The 19,159-nt window shown below is 41.7% G+C and overlaps 1 protein-coding gene across 31 annotated transcripts in view; it reads left to right on the plus strand.

Moving 5' to 3' along the window:
- Positions 1-18,022, plus strand: part of JADE3 (jade family PHD finger 3) — a 134,385-nt gene extending 116,363 nt beyond the window's left edge. For all 31 annotated transcript variants that reach the window (XM_085007769.1, XM_085007773.1, XM_085007775.1 and 28 more), the window contains 3 exons: positions 8,222-8,692; positions 9,763-9,880; positions 14,962-18,022. In XM_085007769.1, the coding sequence (XP_084863895.1) occupies positions 8,222-8,692; positions 9,763-9,880; positions 14,962-15,872 (1,500 nt within the window). In that variant the 3' untranslated portion in view covers positions 15,873-18,022. The remainder of the gene's footprint in view (positions 1-8,221; positions 8,693-9,762; positions 9,881-14,961) is intronic.
- Positions 18,023-19,159: the final 1,137 nt, after the last annotated feature.

Genomic DNA, 19,159 nt, shown 5'->3' on the forward strand with positions numbered 1-19,159 from the left:
CTTGGTTTGGGAAGTGCAGCATGAGTGCCAGACTGCCCAGAAGATTCCCCAGGTGAGAGGGAATGAGCTTCCGGTGACCTTGTGAAGTGTGGTTGTATTTTTCTCCACTGTTTATACTAACAGAGTGGGCTTTGTGTTCCATGCTTGACACCAAGTTTTCCTGTGGGAAATGAAATCAAAACCGTTTTTTCTTTTTAAACCACCACTGAATTAATCCAAACCAGTTAAAAATTTAGCATCTTGTTCCCTGTATGGGAATCAAAAGCAGTAAACAAATACAGTAATTCATTACAGGTCAGATTTTATTAGCATCATTCTTCTTCAGAGGTTTATCTTCAGAGGTTTATTTTAAGAGTATTTGTGATTAGTAATGCATCTCAGGTATTTTGCTTTATAAAGTCTTTACAGAAATTTCCTTTTTTTGTCTTTTTTTTTTTTTTTTTGTCTTTTTAGGGCCACACCTGTGGCACTTGGAGGTTCCCAGGCTAGGGGTCTAATCGGAGCTGTTGCCGCTGGCCTACACCACAGCCACAGCAACTCGGGATCTGAGCCTCATCTGCAACCTACACCCCAACTCACAGTAACGCCAGATCCTTAACCCACTGAACGAGGCCAGGAATCAAACCCACAACGTCATGGTTCCTAGGCGGATTCATTTCCACTGCGCCACAATGGGAACTCCCAGAAATCTCTTAACTGTGTTTATTCTTCCTGTCTCCCAGCAGTGGGGAACACCCATATTTCTACTCTTCTTTTGATTTGGGGACATTTATTTGGGCAAGGATAGAATCACACTGTGATAAAGGCTAAAATCACACTGGTGGTTTGGGAATCTAGACTAGCCAGTATCTACAGCCTCCATATCTGAGAGCGAGAACCTTTTTCCTGAGCATGAAGATTTCTGATAATCTTGGAACAGGTCCTGAAGACTGGATTCAAAACAGATGCCCCTAAACTTCCCTTGTGGCAGCAGGTTAAGGATCCTGCCTTGTCACTGCTGTGGCTCTGGTTATAAGCTGTGGTGTGGGTTTGATCCCTGGCCTGGAAACTTCTTTTTTTTTTAACCCTAACCCTAACCCACCTGCAGCATATGGATGTTCCCAGGTTAGGGGTCTAAGTGGAGCTACAGCCACAGCAACACCAGATCCTTAATCCACTGAGTGAGGCCAGGGATTAAACCCGTTACAACCTCATGGTTCCTATTTGGATTCTTTTCCACTCCGCCATGAAGGGAACTTCTGGCCTGGAAACTTCTGCTTGTTATGGGCGTGGCCAAAAACAAAACAAAACAAAAAACAGATGCCCCAGACAGCTCTGGATTTTGCCTGAACTCTGGACACAGTCCCTCTGCCACCTTTCCAGAATCCTTATAGGGTCCTTATACATTCATATGTTCAAGCCCCATTCAATCCAATCCAGATGTGTTAGGCCTTCTCTGAGAAGAAAGAAAGAACACTGGTTAAAAATACGGCCTTTCAGAGTTCCCTTTGTGGCTCAGTGGTTAATGAACCCCACTAGGATCCATGAAGACATGGGTTTGATCCCTGGCCTCACTCTGTGGGTTAAGGATCCGGCATTGCCACGAGCTGTGGTGTAGGTTCCAGACATGACTTGGATTTGGCGTTGCTGTGGCTGTGGCGTAGGCTGGCAGCTGTAACTCTGATTTGACCCCTAGCCTGGGAACTTCCATATGCCTCAGGTGCAGCCCTAAAAAGCATTAAAAAAAAAAAATGGCCTTTCGGAGTTCCCGTTGTGGCTCAGCGGTAATGAACCCAACTAGTATCCATGAAGACACAGGTTTGATCCTTGGCTCCTCTCAATGGGTTAAGGATCTGGTGTTGCCATGAGCTGTGCTGTAGGTCACAGATGCAGCTTGGACCCACATTGCTGTGGCTGTGGCGTAGGCCAGCAGCTGCAGCTGATTCAGCCCCTAGCCTGGGAACTTCTGTATGCCACTAGTGTGGCCCTAAAACAAATTTTTATTTATGGCCTTTGGAGCCAGATTCCTGGGGTCCAAATCCTTGTCCCACCTCTTGTTTGTTATGTAATCTTGAGGAAGTTACCTACCATATCTGTGCCTCAGTTTCCACATCTATAAATGGAGATGATAATAGTGCCTGCTTAATAAGGTAGAAAAGAGCTTAACACAGTGCCTAATAGATAGTAAACACTCAGTAAATATTGGTGGTACTAGTAGTTATACTTGTTGTTGTTTATATTATTTCCTGGAATCAGTCTGACTTTACTAATGGAAAGCCCTAGCATTCATCCAGCCAAACTGAATAGAATCATTAAATATTTGATGCTAGAGTAGGTGTCCCTTTTGACACTAGAGGAATGTAGTCATGTCTGGAGTTACATGCAAGTATATTGACATCAGAATAAATCAGCCGGCCATCATGAGTTCATTGTTAGGCTAATATGAGTTTGACTACTCATACGACTATGAAGGAAGTGAACTTTTTTAAAGCAGAAATCTTTGACAAGTGGGGAAATGCAAGTACATCTACTCAGTGACTATTAAAGGTGGTACTAGTGGAGAAGGAAATTAAATGTTAGGATTAAAGGGCATGGAGTTCCAGTCCTGGCTTAGCAGTAACAAACCCAACTAGGATCCATGAGGACGTGGGTTCAATCCCTGGCCTCGCTCAGTGGGTTAAGGATCCAGTGTTGCTGTGGCTGTGGTGTAGGCCTTGGGTGCAGCCCTAAAAAGCAAACAAAAAGGTTAAAGGGTACCAAAGAAATTTAAGAAGTAAAGCGCCTTGATATTTTTCTCATATTTTTCAAATTTTATTGGTCAGTAGAAATATTCCTAAATCGGAGTTCCTGTCGTGGCGCAGTGGTTAACGAATCCAACTAGGAACCATGAGGTTGCCGGTTCGGTCCCTGGCCTTGCTCAGTGGGTTAACGATCCGGCGTTGCCGTGAGCTGTGGTGTAGGTTGCAGACGTGGCTCGGATCCCGAGTTGCTGTGGCTCTGGCGTAGGCCGGCGGCTACAGCTCCGATTAGACCCCTAGCCTGGGAACCTCCATATGCCGTGGGAGCAGCCCAAGGAAATAGCAAAAAGACAAAAAAAAAAAGAAAAGAAATATTCCTAAATAAGTTTCTGGCATTCTTTTTCAAAGGTTTTTATCCCAACCACCCTATCTGCTCCAGTTCTCATCCCATCCCACAGAAACTCTAACTCCTTACAAATGTGAACATGTAAAGGTAGCTATTTTCCTTCTAATGAAATTATTTCAAAAACTCATTTCTGAGGAATAAGTAGAAGATTATTTCCTTTTACCCCTTTAGGGGAGTTACTGCTGCAACATAGCAGGTTAAAGATCCACTGTTGGAGCTCCCATCATGGCACAGCAGAAAGAAATCTGACTAGGAATCATGAGGTTGCAGGTTCAATCCCTGGCCTCACTCAGTGGGTTAAGGATACGGTATTGCCAGGAGCTATGGTGTAGGTTGCAGACGTGGCTCGGATCTGGCATTGCTGTGGCTGTGGTGTAGGCCGGCAGCTGTAGCTCCAACTAGACCCCTAGCCTGGGAACCTCCATATGCCACAGGTGCGTCCCTAAAAAGCAAAAAAAAAAAAAAAAAAAAGGATCCACCATTGCTGTGGCGTAGGTCTCAGCTGCAGCTCAGATTTGATCCCTGGCCTGGGAACTTCCATATGCTGCAGTGCAACCATAAAAATAAAGTAAACAGGCCACAATGATTTACTGCTTCCTACTAGGATGGTAATAATCAAAAAGGCAGAAAATAACAATTATTGTCAAGAAGGTGGAGAAATTAGAACTCTTATGCATTGGTGGTGGGAATGTAAAATGCACAGCCACTGTAGAAAACAGTTTGGGAATTCTTCAAACGGTTAGACATAGAGTTGCCGTATGTCTTAGCAATTCCACTTTTAAGTATATACCTACAATTAGAGGTCCGAAAGACCACTATCAGGTTCAGTAATTCACTAGAAGGACTCAGAACTCAGAAAACTATTATACTCATGGTCATAGTTTTATTACAGTGAAAGAATACAGATTAAAATCAACAAAAGGAAGAGAGAGGCACATAAGGCAGGGTCCAGGAGAGACCAGGCATAGAGATTGCAGTTTCCTCTCTAAGTGGAATCTTCTGGACCATGCTTATTTTCTCCCAGCACTGGTATGTGCTGATACACACAGAATATTGCCAACTAGCAAAGCCACTCAAGCCTTAGTGCTCAGAGATTTTATTAGGAGTTGTTCACGTAGACATGGCTGACCACCCCCATGGCTGACCTTAGTCTCCAGTCCCTCCAGAGGTCAAGCTGATACCACATGGCCCAAAGCTTCCACCATAAATCACATTGTTAGCATAGCCTATCTGACTTGGCCCAAGGCCCCCAGGTAAATAGAGACTCTTATCGGGCAGGACATTCCAAGGGCTTAGAGGTTACCTCTCGGGAGCTAAAGGCAAAAGGCCAAATTTTCTTTGGCAGAGTTAGTCCATTATTGCACATTACCAAAGAGAAATGAAAACATATGTCCATAAAAAACTTGTACACAAATGTTCATAGCAGCATTCTTTCATAATGTTAAAAATGAAGACAGCCCAATATCCATGAACTGAAGAATGGATAAACAAATGTAATATGTCCATATAATGGAATATCATTTGGCCATATTTTAGCAAGAATGAAATTCTAATACATGCTACAACATGGATGAACCTTGAAAACATGCTGAGTGAAAGAAGCCAGACACAAACTGCCACCCAGATACAATTCCACTTATATGAAATGTCCAGAATAGGCATGTCTATAGAGACATAAAGTAGATTGATGGTTGTTTAGGGCTAGGATTGGAATAGGGAATGACAGCAAATAGACTTGAGATTTCTTTTGGGGGGGTTATAAAAACGTACTGGAATTATTTAGTGGTGATGATTGCACAACTCTGGAAATACACTAAAGACATTGAAATGTTTACTTAAAAGTGGTGAGTTTTGAATCTGACTAGGAACCATGAAGTTTCGGTTCAATCCCTGGCCTTGCTCAATGGGTTAAGGATCCGGCGTTGCAGTGAGCTGTGGTGTAGGTCGCAGACGCAGCTCGGATCCCACGTTGCTGTGGCTCTGGTGTAGGCCAGTGGCTACGGCTCCGATTCGCCCCCTAGCCTGGGAACCTCCATATGCTGCCAAAGCAGCCCTAGAAAAGGCAAAAAGACCAAAAAAAATGGTGTTTTGTAGCATGTAAATTATATTTCAGTAAAGCTATACTTTTTAAATGGGCATAATAAAACCTCGCATATCACCTTAAATGATTACGGTAGAAATAAAGGAGGTGTATACAAAGGTATTTGTTTAACAGAATGTGCCAAATGAGTTTTTGGACAAAAAGTAAATATCCTTCTGTAACGCACAAGGAACATATTATATCCAATCTCTTGTGATAGAATATGATGGAAGATAGTATGAGATAAAGAATGTTTGTGTGTCTGTGTGTGTGTGTGTATGACTGGGTCACTTTGCTATACTGCAGAAATTGACACAACATTGTAAAACAACTATACTTTAAATTTTTTAATAAATAGTTATTTGGCATCAAAAATTGGTTAGCATTTCTACTTTATCACCAAGATATATGGACCTCCAGCTATAAATATCATAGAATGACCTTTTTTGAAACTAAACGGATTTTATGGCAGAGTTTCCTAAGGACATTCCATTTTTCATCTGAGTACTCAGTTCTTATTTATGTATTGTCTTTTATTTTGAGTAATTTATGTCTCTACCTTATGTAAAATTTGACCTGAGAGAGATGATCCGTTTTTCACATTCCCTTAGTAGTAGTTTTATGTCATACACTCTTCCCTTTGAGTAGAAAACAATCCTTGCTTTATCTTCCCATAGTTTTGTCAGTTATTAAACAGCAAATGAGCACTGTGGGAGTTCCCTGGTGGCTCAGCAGGTTAAGGATCCAGCACTGCCACTGCTGTGGCTTGGGTCGGTGCTGTGGTATGGGTTCAGTCCCTGGCCTGGGAACCTCCACATGCCATGGACACAGCCAAATAAAAATAAAAATAAAACAGCACTATGCTCAACACTTTTAATCTTTTGCTTTTGCTGCTTGTTTTGTAAATGACCAGCTAGTTTCTTAGCTAAGGGATAACAAAAGGTACCCAGATAAAAGTATGTTTTGGGGCTTTCATTATCCTCATTTTCATGAGGCTTTTGAATACATAGAATTTTTCTTTCTTTTTTGGCTACCCTGCGGCATATGGAGTTCCCAGGCCAGGGATAAGATCCAAGCTGCAGTTGCAACCTACACCACAGCTTTGGCAACACCAGATCCTTTAACCTGCTGTGTAGGGCCAGGTATTGAACCTGCGTCCTGGTGCTGCAGAGACACCGCCAATCCTGCTGTACACAGTGGGAACTCCTCAAATACATTGAATTTTTAAGGATACAAATTTTGATGTAATGTAACAAACTTTTCCAATTGAGCCAAGTTGGAGTGGGCTGTTTTGGAAAGCAGTAAGTGGCTAGATTACCACTTAACTAAAAAAAAGCTAAAGGAGTTGAAGACAGAGGGCAGTGGAGGTAGAAAATCATGTACTTTACAGGAAGTACAAGCAGTAATACATGTGATGCTGGGTAAGATTATCTTTGAATTGTATTCCATCCCTGGAATTCTTTATCCTGTGGAAATAGATTCAGTGGAATCTGCCCCCATTAAAGCTTTGATGGTGCCAGTATTCTCTTATGTGTTAAATTTCTTAGTCTATTATAAGGAGACCTGTCAGGGTTTACATTTTTTTAGTCTTTATTCATATCCAAAGTCACACTCTATGTTTAGTTATCAGAAACCCAACTGGAGCTCCCATCGTGGTGCATCAGAAACGAATCCAGCTAGGAACCATGAGGTGGCAGGTTCGATCCCTGGCCTCACTCAGTGGGTTAAGGATCCGGTGTTGCCATGAGTTGTAGTGTCGGTCACAGATGCAGCTTGGATTTGGCATTGCTGTGGCTGTGATGTAGGCCGGCATCAACAGCTCCAATTGGACCCCTAGCCTGGGAACCTCCATATGCCGCGGGTATGGCCCTAAAAAGACAAAAGACCAAAAAAAAAAAAAAAAAAAAAAAAACCCCAACATATAAGTAATTGAGTAGTCCGCCCTCCAGATGCAGGCTCCCAAAACATTTGACACTTGGCTTTAACCATGGGAATTCCTACTATATCTTTTGAAACAAATCCACTATTTGCTTTCCCTCCTTCCTCTGCATAAATGCATATATGGCATTTGAAGTCTTTGGAAGGAAAGCTGTAGCATCATAACCGTATAAAAGAGCAGCCGAGACTAACTGAAGCCTAAGAGTCCAGCAATCATGAGCCAGGTTCTCTCTGCCTCCCTGTGAATCTTCAGTGCATGCCCCATAGTAATACTTAACAAATGTGTTGCATCTATGAATGGCAGATTACAATAAACTTAATTCCAGATTGTCCGTAACCATACTGTCCAATAGAAATTTCTGCAATGTAATGGAAATCTAGGCTGCCCAGTATGGTTGAAATGTGGCTAGTGTGACTGAGGAATTGAATTTTTGATTGTATGTAATTTTAATTTCAATAGCTACTTGTGGCCAGTTGGCTACCGTGTTGGACAGCACAGCTCTATAAGAACAATTTCAAGAAGTTAGGTTACTTAGATATTGGCTTTCCTGTGGCCTTTTTAGAACTAGTAGGTATTCTGACAATAATAGTGATTTTGTTTTTCTTTCATTTGTTCAGAAGTATTTCTTGAGTACTTGCTTTTTTAGTTGTTGATGGCAATACAAAGATGAATAGCAGTTTCTGTCTTTAAGAGCCATGACCAGGGATTTACATTTATTATGCTATAGGTACAGTGTGAAAAGGACCATTATAGAAGCATATAATAAAGTGATAAGGGGGTTACAGAAAAGGTACAGCATGACTCTTTACAGGGGCCAAAGAAGAATTCCCAGAACTACCTAATGGTTGAGCTAAAAATTTAAAGGAGAATCGAAAAAAAAATTTGTCTCTGTTTTTACTGCTTTCTGTAAGAGCAAATTTCCTGGACACTTGTAAAGTGTCTGTCATGGTCAATTTAGGACCAGCTTTCTCCCTGTCATTCCTTTACTTGCTATGAGCTCTCACTTTAGGCCCAGACATATAGGACTTTCCCTTCCCCCACACAGCCCTGCTGTCTTAACACATCTTTTCTTCCCACAGTGCTCAGTGAAAAGCTGCATCACTGCCTTCCACGTCACCTGTGCCTTCGAGCACAGTCTAGAAATGAAGACCATCCTAGATGAAGGGGATGAAGTGAAGTTCAAGTCATACTGCCTCAAGCACAGCCAAAACAGGCAGAAGCTCGGGGAGACCGAGTACCCCCTACACAGGGCTTCAGAGCAGAGCCAGGCCAAAAGCGAGAAGACCAGCCTGCGGGCACAGAAGCTTCGGGAGCTGGAGGAAGAGTTCTATTCCATGGTCCGTGTGGAAGATGTGGCCACAGAGCTGGGGCTGCCCATACTAGCTGTGGACTTTATCTATAACTACTGGAAACTGAAGCGGAAAAGTAACTTCAATAAGCCATTATTTCCTCCTAAAGAGGATGAAGAAAATGGCCTAGTACAGCCAAAAGAGGAGAGTATTCACACTCGCATGAGAATGTTCATGCACCTACGGCAAGACCTAGAGAGGGTAAGGTGACCAACCGACTAGTGTGTAGGTCTCGGCCTGCCTAGAAATGGAGGCCCCACTTCCATTTTGTAAAAAAAGTACAGTTAATGTACATTTATAGTGTGGGCTTCTGTTTCCTTGCTTATCTTCTGATTTCACTGCGGCCTCAAACATTGGGCTCAGTTGAAATTTTGGTAGGCACATTCAGAGAATAGAAGAGAACTCATCATATATATGTATATATCAGGTATCTACTAAATTAGGTACTGTAGGGGTTCAAAGATAAGTTAGGCCCTGTATTTACTGTAGAGAATTTTATAATCAAGTATAATTATAGAGGTAGCTTATTTTTTTTCTCTGCTACCAGAATTTGTAGGGGAACTGATAGAATTGGCTCACTTTTAAAAATTTATCTCATACATATATGGCACTTACTATATGGCAACCCTGTTCTAAGCATTTTGTAAATATTATATAATCCTAACATGCTTATGAAGAAGGTACTATTATCCTTACTTACAGATGAATAAACTGGGGCACAGAAAGGTTGAGTAATTTGTATAGATGAGGGAGCATGAAAGAGTGAGGATTTCACCCTTGTGTCTGTGGAGATGTGGCTGAGCTGAAAGTGTGAGCAAAGAAGCCATTCTGGTCTTCGCAATAGACTTTTATCCTGTTGGTCCAGCACTCATTAGAAAATTGTACTGGATCCAGCCTTGCCACCATTTACTCAGGGATCTAAAGGGAAAGCTAAAATATTAAATCATCATTTGGTGTTCCCAGCCTGGCTGTGCAGATAAATATCAAACCCATGACACTACAGGGAGAGTAAACTTGAGAAGGTGACTTTGGACCATTTTGCTTGTGCTACTGATTGATATCGGAACCACGATCCCAGGACTGACCGTGCTATATGAATTCCTGTAGAATGGCCGTTGTTACGCAGCTTTTGGGTTCTGTCTTCTCTCCTCACCCACCTGCCTCCCCCCGCACCACCTAACTTTAGTTGTCTTAATTTTAGCTATACAGTTTAAGTTGTCAGGTTTGTGCAACATAACAAAAATCTCTGTTCGCTGGGTTTGGGCTTTCAGGTCCGGAACCTGTGCTACATGATAAGCAGGCGAGAGAAGCTGAAACTGTCACACAGCAAAATACAGGAACAGATCTTCAGTTTGCAAGTCCAGCTTGCTAACCAGGAAATTGCTGCAGGTAACCTACATAAATTTTATGTCAATTATTTTACTTTAAAATCTTAAATTCATTTGTGCTAGTCCAGTCCTAATATAACATGGCCCATTTCACGGTCAACTCCTGAAGCAAGAAATCCCAGGACAGGGTTGAGGGAGTTGCAGGTCTAGGGCAGATAACCGAGGCCCCAGATAGATATTAAAGGCTCTTAGTTGGAGCCATGAAATTATTCTAGAATCATTGGATTTATTTAGAAATCAGTAGGATAGGTTGTAATCCTAGTTTCCAGAAAACATTTAATTCCAGGATTACTCATATTAGCAATAGTCTGTTATAACAAATCCTTAGCCAGAAGTTATAAGATCTGGGTTCTCGTCTCTTCATTTATTCACTGGTACTTGCTGAGCACCTACTGTGGACTAAGAGCTGAGCTAGAAGATAGAGCAGTCAGAAAGACAGAATTCCTTCCTTCGGAGTATGCTGCCCACTTCGTGAGAGAAACGGGGGAGCATAATTATAGCCCTAAGCATGAGGAGCTTGGCTAGAATGAAGACAGTCATATTCAGACACATTTGTAACCTCCCTGTGCCTCATTTAACACAGAGGTCAGTGGCAGAGCCTAGGCAACCAGGGGACATTGGGCAGAGTAGGCACAATCCAGCTTCTGCCAAGGGCCAGCCATAGACCAAGAAAGACATCCAGAAGTTAGGTGCCAGGTAGGCATCAAAGACTCGTGGGTAGTTGTATCATGAGTCACAGCAGAATGATGTAGCAGGAGGCAGCAGGGCTGCTCAGCCACAAGGGTACCATGGTGAACAAGACAAGGAGAACCAAAGGACAGCTGCAGGAGCCCCCATGGTGCCAAGGAAATTGGCCCCTAGACCATGTGGCTTCTGATTAGCAGGAGCCAGCCCCATAACTGCTTGTAGCATCAGCAGGTGGCAGGCCCTGGTAGAGATGGGGGCTGTGAGCGTGGACCCTTAGGGAACAAATGTTGCCCGTTGAGGCACCTGCTAGTTGTCCTCTCTGTATGTCATCTTTGTGAGCCTAGAGTGAGATGATAATGGGCAAAGGTCAGTCCATATACAAGGAGAAATTTTTGGTAGTGCCCTTTTAATTTCAGAGCACTCAAAATAATAGAGGAAGACCTGTTCTAAATATGATTATATGATTGACATAGCCAGGTAACTAGTTGCCAGTAAGCCCCAGGCCAAGCCCATACCAGGCCATTGGCAGGAACATCATGATTCTTTTCTGCTGGCCTTGCCACTACAATACCTGTTCCACACCTCCGTGATTTCACAGTGAAGAAATTATTTTAGGTTAAGAACATAAAATATATGGGAACCACCCACTACCACTGCTACTAATGCCAGGTTAAAACAGATACTCACATACTCTTCACCCACCAAAACCCGTGCTACATTCTTTCAGATTTGTATTTGACTTGCTTTAGGAAGACCGGGAAAGACTGAAGGGTGGGGTGTTAAATGTCTATGTCTAAGGCACATCCTAAGTGCTGTGCAGTACTCAACACATGCATACTGCAGACACACAAATAGGGAGACCCTGTTCTAAACCATTGCTAGTGACATTCTTTTCAGAAATAGAAGGAGCAGGGAAGGGATGTAGGAAGCACCACACAAGTCTTTGATCATTTTACAAACTGGGAGAGCAGAGGTGAAGTGGTTGGGAGTCACAGAGAAAACAGTGACATTGCAAAGTTTTCCACCTGTAGCACTTCCCGCCCCAACTTCTAGCTCACTTTAGCTGCTATAGATACATAGCAAAGACAGGTGCTTGTTCAACCTTTGGAAGAGTGGGAATGTAAACTCACACTGCTGTAAACACACATGCCAGTATTTGTTAATTTCTTTTTTTATTTATGTAATAATTGATTTACAAAATTATATTTGTTTCAGGTGTATAGCATAATGATTCAGCATTTTTATAGATTATACTCCATTAAAAGTTACTTTAAGATAATGGCTATAATTCCCTGTGCTATACAATACATCCTCATTGCTTGTCTATTTTATACGTAGTAGTTTGTATCTCTTAATCCCATACCCTAATTTGCCTCTCCTCCTTTCCCTCTCCCCTTTGCTAACTGCTAGTTTGTTGTCTATATCTATGTTTGTTTCTGTTTTGTATATACATTAATTTATATTATTTTTAACATTTCACATATAAGTGATATCAAAGTATTTGTCTTTCTCTGACTTATTTCACTTAGCATAATATAGTATAATATAACCTAGAGGTCCATCCATGTTGCTGCACATGGCAGAATTTCATTCTTTTTATGGCTGAGTAATATTCCATTGTGTGTGTGTGTGCCACCTCTTTATTCATCTGCTCATGGGTACTTGGGGTGTTTCCAATCTTAGCTATTGTAAATAATGCTGCTGTGAACATTGGGGTGCATGTACCCTTTCAAATTAGTGTTTTTGTTTTTTTCAGATATATATCCAGGAGTGGAATTGCTGGGTCATACAGTAGTTCTTTTTTAGTTTTTGAGGAGCCTCCATACTGTTTTCCATAATGGCTGCACCAACTTACATTCCCACCAACAGTGTTCAAGGGTTCCCTTCTTTGCATATCCTCACCAACATTTGTTATTTTAGACTTTTTGATGATAGCCGTTCTGGTGGGTGTGAAGTGATACCTCATGTTTTGATTTGCATTTCTCTTAATAGTTAACAGTATTGGAGTTCCCATCGTGGCTCAGTGGTTAACAAATCCGACTAGGAACCATGAGGTTGCAGGTTCGATCCCTGGCCTTGCTCAGTGGGTTAAGGATCTGGCGTTGCTGTGGCTCTGGAGTAGGCTGGCGGCTACAGCTCCGATTGGACCCCTAGCCTAGGAACCTCCATATGCTGCGGGAACGGCCCTAGAAAAGGCAAAAAGACAAAAAAAAATAGTTAACAGTATTAAGCATCTTTTCATGTGACTGTTAAGTATCTGTATATCTTTGGGAAAATGTTCAGTTCTTTTGCCTATTTTTTTATTGTGTTGCTTGTTATTTTGATGCTGAGTTGTATGAGCTGTGTATGTATTTTGGATATTAACCCCTTATTGGTCATGTCATTTGTGGATATTTTCTCCTATTCAGTAGGTTATCTTTTTGTTGATGGTTTTCTTTGCTGTGCAAAAGCTTTTCAGTTTAATTCGGTCCTTTTTGTTTATTTCTTTGGCCTTAGGAGATAGATAAAAAAATATCGCTATGATTTATGTCAGAAAGTGTTCTACCAGAGTTCCCGTCGTGGCTCAGTGGTTAACAAATCCAACTAGGAACCATGAGGTTGCAGGTTCGATCCCTGGCCTCGCTCAGTGGGTGAAGGATCCCGTGTTGCCGTGAGCTGTGGTGTAGGTTGCAGACATGGCTCGGATCCCGTGTGGCTGTGGCTGTGGCTGTGGTGTAGGCCGGCAGCTGTAGCTCTGATTCGACCCCTAGCCTGGGAACCTCCATATGCCACAGGAGCGGCCCTAGAAATGGCAAAAAGACAAAAAAAAAGAAAGTGTTCTACCTATGTTTCCTTCTAGGAATTTTATAGTTTCCGGTCTTACATTTAGGTCTTTAATCCATTCTGAGTTTATTTTTGTATGTAGTGTGAGGAAATATTCCAATCTCACTAATTAACATGCAGCTCTTTTCCCAACATCATTTCTTAAAGAGATTATCTTTTCTCCATTGTATATTCTTGTCTCCTTTGTCATAGATTAATTTACCATAGGTGTGTGGATTTATTTCTGTTCCATTGATCTATGTGTCTGTTTTTTGATCACTGTAGCTTTATAGTATAGTCTGAAGTCTGGGAACATGATACCTCCAGCTTTGTTCTTTTTTCTCAAGGTTGCTTTGGAGATTCGAGGTCTTTTGTGGTTCCATATGAATTTGAGGATTATTTGTTCTGGTTATGTGAAAAATGTCTTGGGTATTTTGATAGGGATTGAATCAAATCTGTAGATTGCTTTGGGTGTTGTGGCCACTTTTTTTTTTTTTTTAAGGGCTGCACCTGCAGCATACGGAGGCTCCCAGGCTAGGAGTCGAATTGGAGCTACAGTTGCTGGCCTTCCCCACAGCCACAGCAACGCCAGATCCAAGCCACATTTGCAACCCCTACCACATGTGGCTCACGGCAATGCCAGATCTTTTAACCTACTGAGTGAGGCCAGGGATGAAACCCTCATCTTCATGGATACTAGTCGGATTCTTAACCCACTGAGCCACAACAGGAACTCGTGGCCACATTTAAAAATTGTATCTTGTTTGTTTTTTTTATTGAAGTCTAACTGACATATTACATTCGTTTCTTTTTTTTTAAGGGCTGCACCCCTGGCATATGGAAGTTGCCAGGCTAGGTGTCAAATTGGAGCTACAGCTACTGGCCTACACCACAGCTCACAGCAATACCAGATCCCCTACCCACTGAGTGAGGCCACGGATCAAACCCACATCCTCATGGATTCGTTTCCACTGCACCACAATGGGAACTCCCTATTTTTCTTTCTGTAATTGATGTCTCGTTTCATATCATTATGATCAGAAAAAATGCTTGGTATAATTTCTGTCCTGTTACGTTTGTTAAGACTTGTTTTGTGCTTTTAGCATGTGCTCTATCCTGGAGAACATTCCATGGGCACCTGAAAAGAATACGTATTCTGCTGTTTGAGGATATAATGTCCTATAGATATCTATTATGTTCATCTGGTCTATTGTGTCATTTAAGACCACTGTTGGCTATTGATTTTCAGTCTGGCTGATGTGTCCATTGATGGAAGTGAGATGTTAAAAGTCTCCTACTATTAATGCATTATTGTCATTTCTCTTTTTATATCTATTAGTATTTACTTTGTATGTTTAGTTGCTCCTGTATTGGGTGCGTATGTGTTAACAACTATAATATCCTTTTCTCGTATCGCTTCCTTTATTATTATATAATGCCAGTTTTTTGTCTTTTGTTATAGTCTTTGTTTTAAAGTTTGTTTCGTCTGATTATGAATGTTGCTACCCCCTCTTTCTTATCATTTCCATTTACATGAAAACATAACGTTATTTAAATCAGTTGTTAAAAATAAATCTTTCCTTTTGATTTCAGGACTTCCTTTGACAAGTGCACTAGAAAACTCATTGTTTTACCCACCACCAAGAATTACCTTAAAGTTAAAAATGCCCAGATCAGCCCCAGAAGACTGCAGAAACAGCTCCACAGAGCCTGATCATGGACCCCTCTCTCCTGACAGCAGCTCCATTGTTCACAGTGTAAGGAGCATGCAGGTGGCTCAGGAATCACTAGAAATGAGAATGAAGTCATACCCGAGGCATCCACTAGAGAACAAGAATAACTGTTTGCTGGCCAGTCTCAGCCATGCCAGGAGTGAAGCAAAGGATCCCAGTCCTGCTTGGAGAACTCCATCTCCAGAGTTCTATCATGGGCAGGCGCTGGGAAAGCCTCTGGTCCTTCAGGCTGCCCTGCATGGACAGTCTTCCATTGGGAATGGGAAAAGTCAGCCTAACTCCAAGTTTGCCAAATCCAATGGCCTGGAGGGCAGCTGGTCTGGGGATGTCACCCAAAAAGACAGCTCGAGTGAGATGTTCTGTGACCAGGAGCCCATGCTCAGCTCCCACTTGGGCAGTCAGGGCAGCTTTAGAAAATCTACCGTGGAACACTTCAGCAGGTCCTTTAAGGAGGCTACCAACAGGTGGGTGAGGACCACTGAGGACCTCCAGTGCTGTGTGAAGCCAACCAAGAGTATTAACCCCAAGGAGCAGCTCTGGGGCAGGCAGCTTGTCAGGCGGTCTGCAGGGAGAGCTCCATATCAGGAAAACGATGGCTATTGCCCAGATTTGGAGCTGAGTGATTCAGAAGCAGAAAGTGATGGGAGTAAAGAGAAAGTCAGGATAAAGAGAGAGAGCTCAGACAGGGAAAATCCTCCCCATGACTCCAGACGGGATTGCCATGGTAAAAGCAAGACATATCCCCTTTCTCACAGTTCAATGCATAGGTGATTAGAAACGCCAAGAAAACCTGCATCTTTGCCTTTGCCTCATCTATTGGGGGAAACCGACACACCAAAAGGATTCTAGTATATGTTAGGAGGAACTGTAGTGAAAAGGATAAAATTCGTCCACAGTAAATTGGCTTGCAATTTTTGAACCGGTCTAGTTTTCAAAAGCACATCATAGAAATTGCATATTGTCCAGCAAAAGTTTTTTTTGCCAGAAGCTAGTGAGAACAGCTGGGACCAGAGTATTTGCTCAGTAAATACTTTGGGGCAGCTTTCTAGTTATATTAACACATTGATACACATATGTATTAAAAGTCCTTGCATTGTTAATGCATTTACAAGAGACCGTGATTATCAGACACTAAAACTACTTACTATCTTTTGAAGCTACAGCCTGTGACTCCCAGAGAGCCTGTCTGTAGGAGGTTTCTAACTCCACTGGTACCTGGAAACCCTCTTCAGGGAGAGACCAGGGACCAACATCTCAGATACTGTCAAACTCACTACCCTCTTCCTTTGCTCTGCACAAGGTTGAGTTCCTTTCACAGTATCTTAACTTACCAAGTCAATACTCCTAATGCTTCTACGTGTCCAGTGCCTGTTCCTAGACGTGCTTGTTGGGGACGCACTTGTAACTATTTCACCCAGCTAACAAGCGTAAAAGGCTAACTTGTGGATTGTGTTTACAAAAGTACTACTTCCAAGGAAAATGCTCTGATTCTCTCAGCTTAGGCATTTGTGAAGGATCCCAGAGCCTTTCCCAAAGTGAGAACATTTCTGGGGGATTTGTATCAGGTCAGGGTTTTTGAGTTACTGTTTTCAAATAAGTTTGACTTAAAACAAGTTTGGCTGACAGTTTTTGTATACCTGCTTTAATGTTTATAAAATTTTTATTGAGGTATAATTAAAATATAGTAAAATGCACAGAGGTTAAGTATTCTTACCTGCTTTAATTTTGAAACAGATTTCTATTGTCAAACAGAATTTGAAAGCATGTGTTTAACACATGGATATAATTTAGCTTTGTACCAACTTTGAATCCAAGGCAGTTTCCCAAACAGAAAGGCTGGAGCCGTTTTTCAGAAGTTGCTCATACCCTGTTCCCAAACTATCAGCCTTGATTAACTTCTGGAAGGAAGAGAGTAATTACATTTGTGGGGGATAGAACATATCTGCTTCCCTTTTAAAGGAGAGGAAACTGTTAGTTTTTAAAATGTGAAGCTGACTTTCATTCTCTGCTCTCTTTTCTTCTTAGCCTTAAATTAATATTCTCTTTCTTCTAGTTTGGGAACACTAAGTGAGACTTTTCAGACAAAAGAGGCCATTTTAGATTTTTTAAGTTGCTTTCAGGTGAAACAGCCCAGTTGCAGTAAAGGCAGGGGCGCCTTTTGTCTCCATCAATATGGGAAACTCAGCAGTTTCCCTCTCCCCTCACTTTTGTTCTTATAGCCTGGTTAATGGGTTCCTTTGCTCTTGTGTACCCTCCTTTTCTGAAAACTCCTGTATTTTGCCTCTCCTTTGGCTACACCTACAAAATGTTTCTTTTGTGCCTGTGTACATGTGTGAACATGCCATAGCATGTGTGATAGATGTCTCCTGTACTTTGTTTGAATGGAAAAAAAGCTATGGATTATCCAAATGAGAATTTCTCCCATTTATGCACCAGGTTTCTGTGCTTTTTCTTTGCATTCTCCTGGGGTAGATACTAATTTGACACCTTCATGGTAATGAAATTGTAATGGATCTGTTTTATAAACTCCTTCTGCAGTAGCCTATATGTCCTTTCATGCCTTTCAATTCTGAGTGAGTGGGAAGGAAAGCGAACATTGAAAAAGTGCTTCAGCCAAATTCCATATGTGATGCCATTGGGAAAGTATTGACTAAAATAATTTCAGTCAGGGAAATATAGTTGTAATATTTTTACAGGATTTTCCTAGGTAAATGAAGGAGCCTTCAGTTGTATACATTTCAGTTGCCCCAAAAAATGTATTTCCTACATTTTGCTGTTGTTTGAAGTATTACCTCTTAACCTTCTTTGTTAATTTTTTTTTGTTTTGTCTTATATAGTCCAGTTTTCAAAGATAAAGTCAGTCTTTTTTCAAATGTCACCTTTTTACCGATACTTTTTCATTAAATTATGAAAACTGCTAACTATTGTCTGTGTGGTAACTTTTTATTTGGGCACGTGGGTTTTAGAAAATCTTACGTTCCTTTTATATTTAAAAAATCTTATTCATTAAACAAAATAAATGGTAAGGGGAAAAAAAAAGGAGACGGAGGAGCTGAATGATTAAAGGCACAAATTCGTAATTCTTGTTAATACCAGGACCAAAGAGAACTCTGGGGAATTGGACTTTACCCAGAAATCATGATTTCATCAGGCTAATAAGACAAAACCTTGGTATCAACATAAAAAATCACCAGGGAAATGGATCCTGTCTAAAGTCAAAAAGATCAGGAGTTCTCGTCGTGGCTCAGTGGTTAACGAATCCAATTAAGAACGATGAGGTTGCAGATTCGATCCCTGGCTTCCGACGTGGCTGTGGCATAGGCCAGTGGCTATAGCTCTGATTTGACCCCCAGGAACCTCCATATGCCACAGGTGCAGCCCTAAAAGACAAAAAAGAGAAAAAAAAAAAAGATCAGAAGGCTTAGATCAGGCCTCATGTAAATATACATTGTTTACAAGATGTCATGGCCAGATTTTGAGGCCAAACATTTCCATTATGTTTGATAAATGTACTTGCTAAAGGTCACTGGGTAAATCATTGATGAAGATGGTTAAAAGATAAGTGGTTTCTCTTTCCCCCTCTCCCTCCCCCCGCATTTCCCCCCCTTCCATGGATGACTGTTTTGATTCCATAAATTGTTAGGTAAAATGTTGGATTACTAAAGTTACAAATACACCCTGTTATAGCCAACAAAAGCTTTGGATTTATGCTAATGTCTGTCTGTATCTCTAATAGGAAATGAACCTTTGTTTCTGTGTTGAAGAAACTTGTAGGAGTTCCCATCGTGGCTCAGTGGTTAACAAATCCAACTAGGAACCATGAGGTTGTGGGTTCAATCCCCGGCCTTGCTCAGTGGGTGAAGGATCCGACATTGCCGTGAGCTGTGGTATGGGTCGCAGACGCGGCTTGGATCCCACGTGGCTGTGACCGTGGTGTAGGCTGGCAGCTGCAGCTCTGATTGAACCCCTAGCCTGGGAACCTCCATAGGCCGTGGGAGTGGCCCTAGAAAAGACCAAAAAAAAAAAAAAGAAACTTAAATTCAGAGAAGCTAGAGGAT

Source organism: Sus scrofa, chromosome X, assembly GCF_054392235.1.
Source record: "Sus scrofa isolate SSC_HxYL_T2T_F1_AM1 chromosome X, Sscrofa_HxYL_maternal_Yorkshire_Landrace_v2.0, whole genome shotgun sequence".
Taxonomy (NCBI): Eukaryota; Metazoa; Chordata; class Mammalia; order Artiodactyla; family Suidae; genus Sus; species Sus scrofa.